A 14,322-nucleotide genomic window follows, 5' to 3' on the forward strand; every position below is an offset into this window, starting at 1 on the left:
ACCCCAGGGAACTTCATATACATACATGTTAAGGCTTCTGTTTTTCCATCAGCAAATGTTCATAATTCATTGGGATTTGGAGGAATTTATTGTGTGTTTTTTACAGAAGAAACTAAAATTCTCCCACCTGCAAACAATTTCACCAGCAATTTCTTTTTGCTTGCATCCTCTAGTCAGGCCAAACAGGAAGAATGAATGTGCTCTGTTTTCACAAACAGGGAACAGTAGTTATATGATTTGCTAAAACCTAAGGAATTGTGATTGATTGTGCTCAGAAATTGTTCTTACTTATAGCTGTAGTTGGATGCTTTAATTCCAAATAAAGCTCTGAATCTCTACAGTTCAGAAGCCTACTTTGTTGCAGGTTTCAAACTTAAGTAGTTTTTTCTGTAGCTTTCAAAAAGTTAAAATAAGCTTTTTTATTTTCTTACTTTGGAAAAGTGCAAATTTTATTCCATAACTCAAGAATAGCTGAGAGGATTTTTTTTTCACATTCTCTCTCCTCCTCCCTAGGCTCATCTCTTCTCCATTCAACACAAAAATAGAAGAAGCCTGGAAAATGTTGGTCCCAAAGAGCTATGAATAATGATTTAAAATTAAAGTAAAATTATTAGCTATTTATATATCACTCCGCAGAACAGCAGGCGATACATTACAAGACAGGTGAACTCTTGAAAGATGTTTAAAAAAATCTTCTGGTTTAATACTGTAGACCAATAAATACTGTTAAGGAAAATACTGAAGCTACCCACTGGATTCAGTCCTCTCCCCTCTCAGCCTTATTTTGTTCTTTTTCTGGAACTTTCCAACTACAGCACTTTTTGTTCTATTTTCACAGTTTCCAAGTGATAATAACTCCCTCTCTCTTCTTGACAGGAGTGCCCCACAATGAACCTCTTCTACACAAAAGGCCTTCCCAACTGGATCATCTCAGCAGACTATGAGTAGTAGTAAAATTCTTTTCAACGGAGTTGGTATTATCCCCCAAACAGCATGAGCTGGAAACATTCAAGGTTAGGCTCTGAGCAACCTGATCTAGTAGATGTCCCTGCTCACTGCAGGAGGTGGATTAGATGGCCTTCACGGTCCCTTCCAACCCAAACAATTCTATGATTCTATGAATGGGACATCTGCCATGGAATGCGTTTATCACTATAAAATAAATGTAATTTATTTTCCTTTATGGAACTGTAAGTATAAAGCATTTGTTTTCCCAGGTAAATAGATGCAATGGTAAGCAATTATGGCACAATCAAAAAAAATTAATTTGGTATAATGCTCACCAGCCTTGAAGGACTTTACAAAAACAATGTTTCAAGTGGTTTAAAACACTTCCTCTCTGCAAGGAAAACACTCTTAGAAACATGCTAATTTTCATCTTCATAATGTTTATGTACTATTCATTACTTAAGGAAATTTTTTCAGTGTAAGCAGAATGGGACATAGACTACAGATTCTAACACAATTTGTAGGTGATCTTGCATCTCTCCATTTAGAAGACAGATTTCGCTATTCAAACTGTGGATTCAGCTATTGTTAGTTTTTCTGGAAAGTAATAAAAGTTTCCTACACTATGCTAACTATAATCTCCAGAAAATAATTATGGACCAGTCTTATTAGAAGACTTTTCATGTCTTTAGGGGTCAGATGAATTTGTAACATGTAAGTAATTTTAGTCATGTATAACCTAGCCTTTTCTCCTCCTTTCAAATTTATATTGCTGAGTTAGGTCTCGTTGGTCAAGGTCTTGCATGTTAGGTCTTCCGTCCCAAAGCAAGCACCATTCCTAAGCTCTCCTGTCTTCTAATGTAACACAGGCAATCAACAAACTATTATGGTCATGGACTTCCTTCATAGCAACTACTACTGCCTCTACTTCAGTGACTGAAACAACATGCTCACTACAAAGTTTTTCTTCAACAGGTTGACAAGCATGACATACTCCCAGTGAAAGACAGAAGATATGCAGAGCTAAGTATAAGTACGTAAGAGAAATCAAAGCTAAATGACTCAGCTTGATATTCTTCCATGGACCATAAAAGTCTTTTCTATCTTTAGTCAAACTAATGTGTATCTCTGCTGATAACTTGCTTTGTCGTTTCTTCATACACTGTTCTAACCAAAACACTTTTTCAGGGGCTTTGCATATTAAATACCTGAATGATAAATAATTTTTGAAAGGTTGCTTAACGACATTCTGGACACAGGCCCACATGACACACCTTGAGTAGGATATTCTCTATTACTGCAATATAACTGTACTGCTCTACCTGTCTCCTTCCGCCCATACCAACTTTTCAGTTTCTTCAATATCAGAGCTTGCAGCAATGTGCAGGCAACAAAACAGATGTAAGCAAAGTGATTACTAAAGTTCTAAGGTGCATGCAGACTTTTTCATAGGTATATGCCTCATTTTATTAAAAAAAATTACAGAAGGAAAAGAATATTTACCTACAAGTTTAATACAGGAAATAAATACTTCCTTGCAAAATACAAGAGGCCTAATTTCCTGATGAGTTCATTATCAAAGTCAAATCAAAACAGTTCATAAGATTCTATTCAGTATACTGGAGCTCTCCATTTCTGTTTTTAGCACCAGTGAAAGATACTGGAATGACAACCATAGAATTTAACTCCAACATGTCATGAAACAAGCAACAACAGAATTTCCTACATATCGTATAATTTGTGTTAGCCAGTCAGAACTATCAAGTAATTTCTTACATTGTAAGTCATCTTACCAATATTAGGCTGTAACAGAATTCAGTTATTATTGATCTGCATTGAACTACTATTCTGGATATAGTGTATTCTCAATAAATAGAACAGACTATATTATATTACACACACTTTAAAGATGCCCATAGAATTTGGTCATTTAATTCCAGTCATCAGATATATTTGTTTCTTGGCTATCAATTCACATAAAATGAAAGCTGCTAACTGAGAAAGAAGACTCGTAGATTATAATCATGCTAATTCAAAAGAGGCTGAAGGGAGCTTGCCAGTTTTACACTTGTGTAATAACACCAAGCCTTATTCTTTGCCTTACAGTGATTATATTGACTTAAGAGGACATAGTCCTGATTTTTGCTGGGTAAGTGGGATCGGAACACATCCCGTTTCCCTGGAGGATTTCATACATTTTAATGAGCATTACATCGATACATGCTTCAGAGGAGAAGATTGAGTAGAGCTGATGTAAATACACCTGCTTTCTTATCTGCTTTCTCACCAAAGAAAGAAAAACTAGGGCAGAGGATATGAAGGATACAAACAGAATGCTAAACATAAGGAAAGTAAATTGAACAGCATCATATTTCCTAATTGCCAGGCTCACTTCATCTTAATCCGTTTCATACTGTTTCAGTTTAGAGATACATCCCAAGATTTACTTGTCAATCATAACATTTTCTAGCTTTGGGGTGGTTTTTCCTTCCTCAACTCAACCTAAATTAAAAGAACAGGCCTACAGTGTCTTGTTGCAAACCCTCTACAGATTGAATTGTGAAAACAGATTTAAATTATCTTGATTTTGACACTGTTGAAGGTGCTATTGAGATGTGTTTAGTTTCTTCCTGTGCTTGTTAAGTGTTTGATTCTATGATGTGTATTGAAGTTGGAGGTTTAAAATAGGAAAATAGATTTATAGCGATATACCTCACACATTACTCTATTTGTTACAGATGTGCTTCTGAAATACAAATATTCTCATTAACAACAACAAAAAAAAGAACTAAAAATACCAGAAACCCTCAGCACTGAAAGCAGATTACTTTACTTTTTTTTTCTGAAAAAGTAATGCTTTAACCTAGCATTACTGTCTTTCTCATGTTGTAGTTGAAGCAATTTAATGAAATGTCAGCTTCTCCAAAGGTAACAAGGCCTTTTAATTTATTATTTTTAATAAATTATTACCTTTCAATTCTGTAACAAACACAGAGTTAGATAACAAACTAAGCCATTCTGAAATATAGCATACATGGAACAAGTTTCTGCAAAACATTCTTGGGGTTCTGCATTGAAACATATTTAATATTAGAAGAAATTAGCATACTTTCTCCTTAGATAAACAGTAATATTTTGTAGGCTAATTGGAAAGATTTGTGGCTATTTATGAATTAAGTTTCACCTGAAAATAAAAATCAGATTCGCACATTAATGTGTGACATAAAGGGATAAATATTCCATCCCACTGACTGTGATCAGAAGTTCTAACATAAGTATGTTTTTGTACTTGTAAAGTTTCTGCTGAAAACCATCTACACACTACATTCTCAAGGTACTGTCCTCCTCAAAAATCTACTTTGAGAAAATCAGAAAAGATTTTCTCTTCAATACATCAATACATTTCAAATACATAAATGTAAATCATATATTTATGTCTCTGCAACAAGTATTATTAAGTCAATAGGTAGATTAGTTCATTAGGTAGATGTGCAAGAATGTACCTTTAACGTCCACAATTATCTTAGCACTTGAAAATGTGGTCTCGGTTTTAGTCTCCTTAATTCTAAGTATGTCAAATTTACTCCACTAGCACTCACCTACAAAGGTAAGTAGGATCACCAACAAAAGGATAAGAGCACAGATACACGGAATCAGTATTAGGAGCAAAAGTCGAAGGAACTTGGCAGAAGCGAGTTTCTGAGAGCAACCATCCCCCATATTATCCTGATCTGTTCCTAAGACCTGAAAAACAAGAGAGCACAGTTTTATCACCCTGGTGTAAATTAGTCATCAACTCGTATTTTCAATAGCAGTCCTCTCCATTACACAGAACAGCTATATGATTTAAATATAAATGGCTTTTAGATCCTTAATAAAAAGTTGTATGTAAACTTTCTTTTTGGAGGACACCCTAGTGTAATCCGTATAATTTAGGTTAGCTCACCCGATATCCACAGACTTAGAGCTTCACTGAAATTTCTAAACATTTCTGATGAACTAGAAGTTGGAGGGCCATTTCATTTGAAAAACATAAAATACATAATAAATTTAAACAATAAGGCTAAATACAGCTTATTTTATAACTCAAAATAATTCATTATTAATAATTTAAGAGCTCCGTGTTCTTAAGCTTCTTTTATCATGGAATCAAGCAACTACTATAATCTTCATTTTAAGTGATGACAGAAGTGACAAGGATTGTTCCACTTACTATGCACAACAATGCCGTCTCATTGTTTAAGTACTTCACACATCACTTACTGCAGTGTTTCTACAGAGATTACAACTAATATTTTATGTTCTATAGACAGAATGTAGAAGAATAGAGAAGAATTATTTTCTGAATTTAATTGAGCTTCAATGTGTACTTCAATGAAGTACAAAAATTCAAACCTTTGCAAACACTTAAATATGTATTTAACATACATATTTTTAAACATAACTCCATTAACACTATTGCCTCATAGGCTGAAAAAATGTCATACTTTAGAAACAAAAATCTAAATGACTATTTAATAGCAATATTGAAACTGTTGTTATGAAGTCAATATATCTTTATTTAAAATTTACTAAAAATAATTACAATTTTCCCTAGGATAAGGTGAAACAGGATTATAGGATTATTCATTCCAGACAATGTCTTCACAAAAGATGACTAAAAGTTTATCATCTTTGTCAGGAAGATCAATCACATTGAAGTTGGTTGTGGCAGGACACAGAAGTGTAAATGCATCCACTGCCGACAGCCTCTCCCCAAAGAATCTTGAGAAACTGAAGTTTGCAACATATATACTACTAGTCTTGCAAATGAGAGTCTCTGTGGGTTATCCCATTCTTTGGCTCTGTTGTAAATGCCCTTCTGGGAAGAACAGGTTACCAGACTGACAGGCACAAATGGAAGTGGAACTATTTCTTATGGAATTGCTGCACAGAAACTGGATTTATACCTCCTCGACCTCACTGCCTTTTTTACAGCCTTGACTGAGAACATCGTAGGCATAAGCGCATTTTACAGCATAATTTTCCATCATTCTGCACTGTACAGATAGTAGAAAGTATGAAAATCACATTTGTGAACTTGTGGTTCTTTTCAGACACTGCCAAGCATGACATGCAACCTGGCCTCCTAGAGACTCATCCAGTTCAGTGTCCCATACGATTCTTTTTGCTACTTTCCCTACCAAAAGACCAGGTAACATAGAAATTGCATACAGTACCAGTATGGTGTGTGGTCCTAGCAGTATCTCTCTTGATAACCTTCTTCCTATTCCAATGATTCTGTCTCAACACTGTACTACAACTAGGCTTATCTTGCAAGCAGGATGTAAGCTGATGGTCAACTTAAGGATGGTGGTGTTATCTGAACATCTGAAACAGCCGGTTCAGGGAGAATAATAACAGTGGTAGCCTTGTCTATTGAAAAGGTACAACCTGGGTGAATTGATGAGGTCTGGAATCTAATTTCCCACAACAGGAGAAATATAAACACTTAAATCCAACTGACATTCAGACATAGCTTGACCATGTAACTTTGTAAGCACAGTCCACACTTGCTTATCTCTTCATATTAAATTCTTCAAAATCTGCCTAAAGTTTTGCTTCTGGTCATGCAGGAATATAGCAGCTTAGCATCTTAGCAGCTACTCATAGCAGGCTTCCCTGAATTCCATAACCTTGGTTTGCAAAGCCTGTAATAGGCCCCTTTTGGAGGTCTGAGCACAGGTAACAAAGGAATTGCACAGCTCTGCTATGAATACAGATCTCGCAAAACACAGCTAACATAACTACTTTTGAAAACACAGTTCAAAAAAAAAAAATAGAAAAATGGTATAAAATCGCCCTTTCTAACAGTGCAGTGGTTCCAGTACTCCCACAGGAAACGGAGTAGTCGAGTTCAATTCCCTCTTCCACCTGAAGTGGTTAAAAATTAGATCTACAACTCAGTAGAGTATCACAATCACCTGGACATAGACGCCTCCTGAATCGGAGCACACTATCCCTTGAAGTGACAACATTCTGGGGAAAAAAAAAAAAAAAATCTGCTGGACCAGATATAAGGGAGCAGGACCATTGCTGCACAGCCCAGTGATTAAGGCACTCAGGAACTGTCTCTTATTTTCTTCAAGACAAACAAGCATCACATCCAGCTTGTCTTCCTGAAGGAATGACTCCCAATCAAGATGCACTTCTTGCAAAACTTAGGCAAAAGTGTCCAACTTTACCCAGTGTAATACAAGGTCAATGCTGACCCATGACTCCACAAAGAGTTTGTCTTAGGAGTAGAAACACTTATGTTATCAATAAACAACAAAATTGTATCCTCAAAGGATTGAGAAAACACAGACAAATAGTATTCATCATCAAATTTTTTATTCTTCTTTCAAGAAAGAGGTGATACTGAATATTTTGGAGATACCTGAGATCTTGATTATCCCAAGCAGAAGTTTGTAACTGAGAGCAGGGTTACAACCACTGTTGTACAGGTGCCCCAGAGTTAACCTAAAAGAAACATAATATGTGTGCCAATGAGAACAGTGAGCTGCTTATGTTCTTGTGTTTCTTTTAAGAATTTTTTCTGAAGTCTGTTGGTATGGCGAATACCAGCGACTTTAGGCAAATGTTAATACTAAAGGAGAACCTCAAACACTTTCTTTCTTGTCCGCTCCTGAAAGGAACAATAAACCTCAGTCCTTGCACTGACAACTTTTACTACCACAGATTTTAAAAGGGGCTCTTGTACCCCAATTTGCTTTCAGAGACTGCTCAAGCAAAGAACGTTGGATTATGAAAGACTTGCTTCTCTAAACACCACAGATAGCTAGTTTTGTATAATAGCAAATTAAATATTTATAGGCAACTAAACAACTTCTTGTATTCTTCCTTTCTACAGAAAAACACCTCACGAAAACGCTAAATCTATTTAAAATCATCAGTGACTCTGTAAGCATAAACTTAATTTTTCCACTTTTCCAGTTTTGCTGGTTTTCCATCACTTAAACATCTACATGATTCTTTTTCCATCAGTTTCTGTGGTGAATGTGAAATAAAACTAGAGATAATGCTAATGGGTTTTATATCATCAATGAGAATCTAATAAACTGTCCTATAGATAAACACAAATGCATCATACTTACTCTTTATACATTCCCTGATACAGTTTCTTTTCCTCTTTTGGCCAAACACTGAAATACACAGAGAACGTTCGCACCAGCTTTTAAGTGCTCTAGTATGACAATGTTGTCTGCAGAAACTTCAGACACGCTCTGTCCTCTCAATTCTAATAAATAATGTGATAGAGGCATAACTAATGGACTGAAAGCATAAATAATGGAATCTTCAGAGAAAAACAGGCCCATAGAAGGTAACAGGGGTGCTACATGCTTATTCACTTGGCTCACTTCAGGCTTTCAAGTTAGTGGCCAAGAAAAAAAACCAGTCTCCCTCAACTCTCTCTATAGTCAATAGTTTCCATGAATCATTCTCCAAGTCTGTAAGACTGAGGTAACCTGTAGATGCACATCTACCTCCCTTTCCACGGGAAGGGCAAGAAGACTTACAAGCAAAATTCTTGAGAGCAGACTGAAAGAATCCAACTCTAAATTCTGGAGATTTTGGCATAAAATAGATCTAGCGTAGCAATTGACCAAAACATATTCTCAATACTTGAAGAATCCCTGTGTAAGTTCACTTACTACCACTGTTGTTAGAAAACTCAACTCAAGAAAGACTTTTTTGAACCAAATACTTTGTGCGCTGCAGGTAGAAAAAAGTCAGTGTGGGGGGTTTTTTAAGTCAAGAAGTCATTTTCTTTTAATACAATCAGGTTTTGTATTAAACAAGAACATTGAATATGGGATGCTTAAAAACATTAGATGGCTTCTTCTGACAGCTAAAAAATTCTGTCCTTAATAAAATGCCATCAACCACTGCTTACCACTGCCATTGCCATTCTTTCATTAATTACTGCAATAAAATACATACACCAGGAAGTAACTCTGAGCTAATTTCACTGCAGAATTTTAGAAAATCCTAGACTTATCTAGAACTGCTGGATCAGACTGCTCACAGTTGATTTTCCAAAACTACAGAGGCAGAAAAGTAGGATGGAGAAAAAAATACATCCCTGTCTGACTACAGAAAGACTGAAAATTCATTGGACCAAAATTCACAGCTTATCTTCTGCAAGATATGGGAATGATTTGATCTCACGGATGTCATCTCAATAACATGCCTGTCACATTGAAGCACAGAAATAAAAGACTATGTTAAGGTTTATGGGTAAAAAGCCTATGATAACATGCAATTTTCCTTTTAGATACAAGATTTATCTAAGCTAACAGTCTGTAAAACAGCCTAAATCATGCTATAAGCACTTGACAAAAATATCTCCTGCTGTTGTCACCACAAACCTAACAGATGTTCTTCTAGTACAGATGTATCATTAGGACTAACAGCTTACTGTCAGTATCTTCTGTGCATGATAGGTCTCTGCAAAGAAATGTAGAAGACAGCTGTTGGATCAGAAGCATCAAAATGTATTGAACAAGCTGCACATCAAAACACCATGTACTGTTTCTGCTAGAAAGAAGCAGAAAGAAAATAAGTATCATCATGAAATGAAGAAAGACTGTCATTAGGGGGCAGTAAACAGGTGGTTCTGCAGAATTCATTATACCATTAAGGAATCTGCTACTCAGCCAAGCAATAGTCCATGTACAAAAAATATGTGAGATTATGAAAAAAAGTTCTTTCCATAGCCTTCATATTGTTCATTTTCTAATGTTGAAGCAGTGTCCTGTTGTCAGGTCCTGTGATTTTATCAGCTCTCACGACGCTGGTCCTAAAGCTCTAAATACTGAATTCACACGACTGTAACAGCCATTACAGTTTTCCTTTCCCTGTAAGGGAAGCTGGTTCCCAATTCTCATGGCTACAGAGAAAAAAATGAACATGTGAAGTGTCAGTGTTAAAACACACAACAGCACATATAAAGAATTTTAAACATACTCACACTTACAGCCTCTACTGACTGATTCACAATACTCAAATGCTAGGAGTGAATAACAGAAGCCACAAAAGTTCTACATTTTTATGAGTTCTACTCTGTTCATTTGAAAATTTGGAAGTCAGCAATGCACTTCTATTTGACTACCAAAACATCTAACATCATGCTTTAATAGTCACTGTAAGAAGAAAGTGTAAGATAAATCTTCTGAAGATACAGTTTAAGTCATATGCTAAAAACATGAACAGGCAAAAAGTCCCTGGAAACACAGTTTTGCATAATCTTTCGTTTTCAGTGTTATAGGAATCACATCTGTCAGAGAGCCAAACTGAAATGGACCAACTGAAGAATGAATGTTAGGACAGCATATGGAATTGGATAGTAAGCAACTTTTATTTGCAAATACTAGTAATACTCAAACTCTCAAATTTTAGGAACAAAAGTGCCATCACTATTCTGAACAGAGAGAGTGCAACTTAGAGGAAAAAATATTCGTACAATAAGGCAGCAAACACAAGAAGCATGACACTATCACATGAATTTGCATTATGAAATGTACTAGTTTTCCTGATTGTTCACCACAATCTGTAACATCTCCCAGGAAATTCCATATCCTCAAACAAATTTCAAATTGCTGACATAATTCATTCAAAGTTCACTTTGAATGACCAAACTTCCTTTCCCATGCATGAGATAAAATACTCTGATTTACCCCTATTTTAACCACTGAAATATAAACATATTGAGTTACTATACCAATTTGAAATACAGGATCCCAGTAAGGGACATGCCATATAAAGCTGGGCATATCTTTACAAAAGAAATATTTGGTTGGTGCTAGATGCCATGTCCGGCCAGATTCTTTTGGCTGAAGCAGAAACCTGAACCCATTTAATCTTCCTGACTTGTATTTTCACTTAAAGTAAGTAGAGTGCAATCATGTCAGTGATGTTTTTTCTGCGTACAGAAGACACAATCTGTAAAGTAAGATGACTTTTTGTCTTTCAGACTATCATAAAGACCCACTGGCCACTTCTCTTCAGGTGACCTTGCAAGCTGCTACTAATCCAGCATGAAACAGAGTGTAGTAAAAATACAAACCAAAAGTTGACAATTTGCACAAACCAATGTTTATGTAGTTCTCCTTCCTGCTTTTCTGTCACACAGATTTGGGGTTCTTAACTCCTGACAAATAATTTCAGCGGTTTTGTGAGTCACTGAGACAACTCCGAAACTGAAAAATTGTGCAGATAGGCATGAGAAGCTCAGAAGAAACAAGGTGACATTCAGGTATGTCTCAACCAGCTCTGTGACAACACAGATGGAGATGCTGCTCCAGCTTCAATTTGAGACAGAGTGCCCGGTAAGTTTCCTGAGACAAGATCCTAGCACAACTATGGTGTTCCAGTTATCTGTGTGTCTGAGACCCTGCACTGCTGCCTGCCAAGCTAGACCTCCTCTAGAGTATGCCTACAGTGCTGGCCAAATAGCTTGACTGCAGGCCCCTCAGACATAACCTACCCTCACTTTGAACTTTCTAGCTGAGGTATGACCAGCTATTGGAGCCACCAACACACTGAGTTCCAAATCTGTTTTTATCTGGGATTATAGATGAATGCCCTGCTGACAGTAGTGTTACCAGACAGCAAGTTACTATCTTACAGCATATGTTCAGTTTAAGAGAGATAGCTCCTGGCGCAACCTCTCTTTTATAATTCATTCTTCCTTTTCTGAAGGCTTTGAGAGAGGCGGAAATAAGTTGGTCACTCACACAAAACCACTATGGCCAGGAGACTCAGAGCTCTTAGGAGTTTATTCTCTTTTCACCTAGTTCTTTTGGGAAAGGCTCCAGTGTTCTATCTTGACAATATAGTGAGTTATAAAGGAACTTTGAAAAGTATCTATTTGATACTGAAATCAATCTAAATAAATAAGGTAGTGATTGGTCTCCCTGAGAAGATTTGATTTAGAAATCAGAACATTATTCACAAGCAGACTATTGACCGTTACAGATAACGTGTGCTTAACATCTCATGGGAAGGGGCAGAAGTGGAAAAGATTTTCTTGGATTCCATATAACTGTTGTGATACCAATAACTGATCTAAACTCCTTAAAAAGAGAATTAGACGCATCGTTTAGCCATCACATAGGGTCAGTACTGATCGCTCTGCAAAATTTGAATTAGAAAAGAGCTGAAATAAAGGATATCAGTAGCAGGGAACAGTAGTATCACCATGGGCAGGGACACGTCCCACTAGACCAGATTGGACAGGGCCTTGGGCAGCATGATCTAGTAGAACGTGTTCCTGCCCACGGCAGGGGCTTGGAATTAGATGATCTTTAAGGCCTCTTCCAACCCAAACTATTCTATGATTCTATGATTCTATGATTCTTTAACAGAAATATGCTTGAATCTCTTCTTTTTTCAAAAGAAGAGCTGCTGAATAATGATTCCACTTTGGCATAAATGTTAATTGTTAACATTCTTACTTGTGTATTGTACACATTTACAATTATTTAGAATTTCACTGATGTAAACCTGCAATTACAACAATGGATGCTACCTACATTTAAAATGGAATTTGTTGACTTTTTAAGAACATTCAGATCAAGAAATAGTTCAGCTGATGGCAAGCCTACTGCAATTCTAAGCTCCCTCTTCTTCTTTATTACTAACAGCTGGTGGCAAAGATGTGTGATGTTGCCATGCCTCATAAGCTGAGCAAGATCAAATAAACATATGGAAGATATCAAAGATTTTCCAAAAACTGAGTGTCTATGGAAGGCATTAATCTTAAGAACCAGACTATGGTTAGCATTATCTGATATTTCTCAATAGCAGAACACGAACATCCTTTCAGTCTACCTCAGCGCAGAGTCAGAATGTGTTCTTGGGAAATTAAACTTTAATTAATGCAGAATTTATGCTTTGGGGGTCATTAGTTTTCTTGAAGTTTCTAGGGCTTGCAAAAATTACTCATGAAAGTTTCAACAGTGCCATGCTGTATTTCTGAACACACCCAGAGACCACGCCAATGCTGCCATGCATACCCAGTTGTTCACTGGACTGAGGTTTGCTAAGCAAGTCGAGTAGTGATGTTAAGTCTCTTGCTATACATTGCTGAGAATCACAATTGAACAGGCAGGAGAGTAACAGTACTTGCTTCAGGTTCCTGCTTTGCTGGTAATTCAAAAAGCAGATGCCTGCACGGAGCCTTTAGCATTAGAAAGCTAAATTGGAAACAATAAAAAAAAAAAAAACCTAAAAAAAAAACTAGTGGTCTATTTTTTTACAATAAAAAGATTTAAAAAAAAAAACTTTGAGGGAGTGGAGGGATACAGTTAGATGAAAATCTCCTCTTAAAAGCAGCTTTCAAGCTTGTAAAACAAAAAGGGACAAAAAGAAATCCTGCCTGCCCTGTGGCTCCCATTCAGTCTATCAATCACTGCCTGTGCAGAAATCCCACAAGAATCCCCACACCACACAAGGCAATTAGACCTCATAATTGGACATACTTTTTTTTTCCCCCTTATTAATGATGGATCAGTAGGCTTAGCCTGCTGAACTTGAAGGTGATCAGTACATCACATATGTGCCATGTGCATTGCTGATTATACAATTACTTAGCCTATCTAAAATTAGAAGCTTTCAATTACATGAATTGGACACTAAACTGGAATGCAAACTAAACAAATGGCAGGAATCTTCTCAGAAAAATTGGTCTTCTTATGTTTGATGCATTTCTTATTCATTTTTCTCTAAAATGAATAGAGTATTCTTACACTACAAACAACTGCCTAAAAGAAATTAAGATTTTGGATTTGAATGTGTAATGTTAACTTTACATTACTGACTTTTTTCTCAAATGTGAATTAAAAGATGCTAAACTTTGGACCAAGGATAAGAGCAGCAGCAGGAAAGGACATGGTTTAGAGTCAGAGCAAATTTTCATCTGTTCAGAATAGCTGGATATTTATTTGTCCTCTTCTCAAAGATGAAAATAGACTTACACAAGTCTCACAGGTTGACAAGCAAGTACCTATAAAATTGAGAGGTGACTCATTTATATTTCAATAGGATAACACTGTTCAGAAACACATCACCGTTGAATATTTTGCTTCAGCAGGAGAAAATAAAAATACAGAAGAGTATTTTTTTAAACTAACAGGACGTTTTGACATAAACAAATGAAGAGGTGACTAGCAATTAACCCTATTCATTACTGCCAAAGTTATGAAACAATGAGCTGATACAGAATACTCAAGACTGAGTGGGTGAACAAGGCACTTGCATTGGTGTACAGATTTGACTATGACTTTGATATAGTATCAAAGGTTTATGGATCACATAAGTATTTGTAGGACT

At 36.3% G+C, this 14,322-nt stretch overlaps 1 protein-coding gene across 6 annotated transcripts in view; it reads right to left on the bottom strand.

Moving 5' to 3' along the window:
• CORIN (corin, serine peptidase) overlaps positions 1-14,322 on the bottom strand; it is a 136,729-nt gene that overhangs the window by 112,574 nt on the left and 9,833 nt on the right. For 5 of the 6 annotated variants that reach the window (XM_054064705.1, XM_054064707.1, XM_054064704.1 and 2 more), the window contains exon 2: positions 4,548-4,692. In XM_054064705.1, the coding sequence (XP_053920680.1) occupies positions 4,548-4,692 (145 nt within the window). Of the gene's footprint in view, positions 1-4,547; positions 4,693-7,366; positions 7,450-9,409; positions 9,504-14,322 lie in introns of those variants that run through there. The other variant, XM_054064706.1, reaches the window with a different exon arrangement.

The sequence above is a fragment of the Cuculus canorus genome, chromosome 4, assembly GCF_017976375.1.
Source record: "Cuculus canorus isolate bCucCan1 chromosome 4, bCucCan1.pri, whole genome shotgun sequence".
Lineage (NCBI taxonomy): Eukaryota > Metazoa > Chordata > Aves > Cuculiformes > Cuculidae > Cuculus > Cuculus canorus.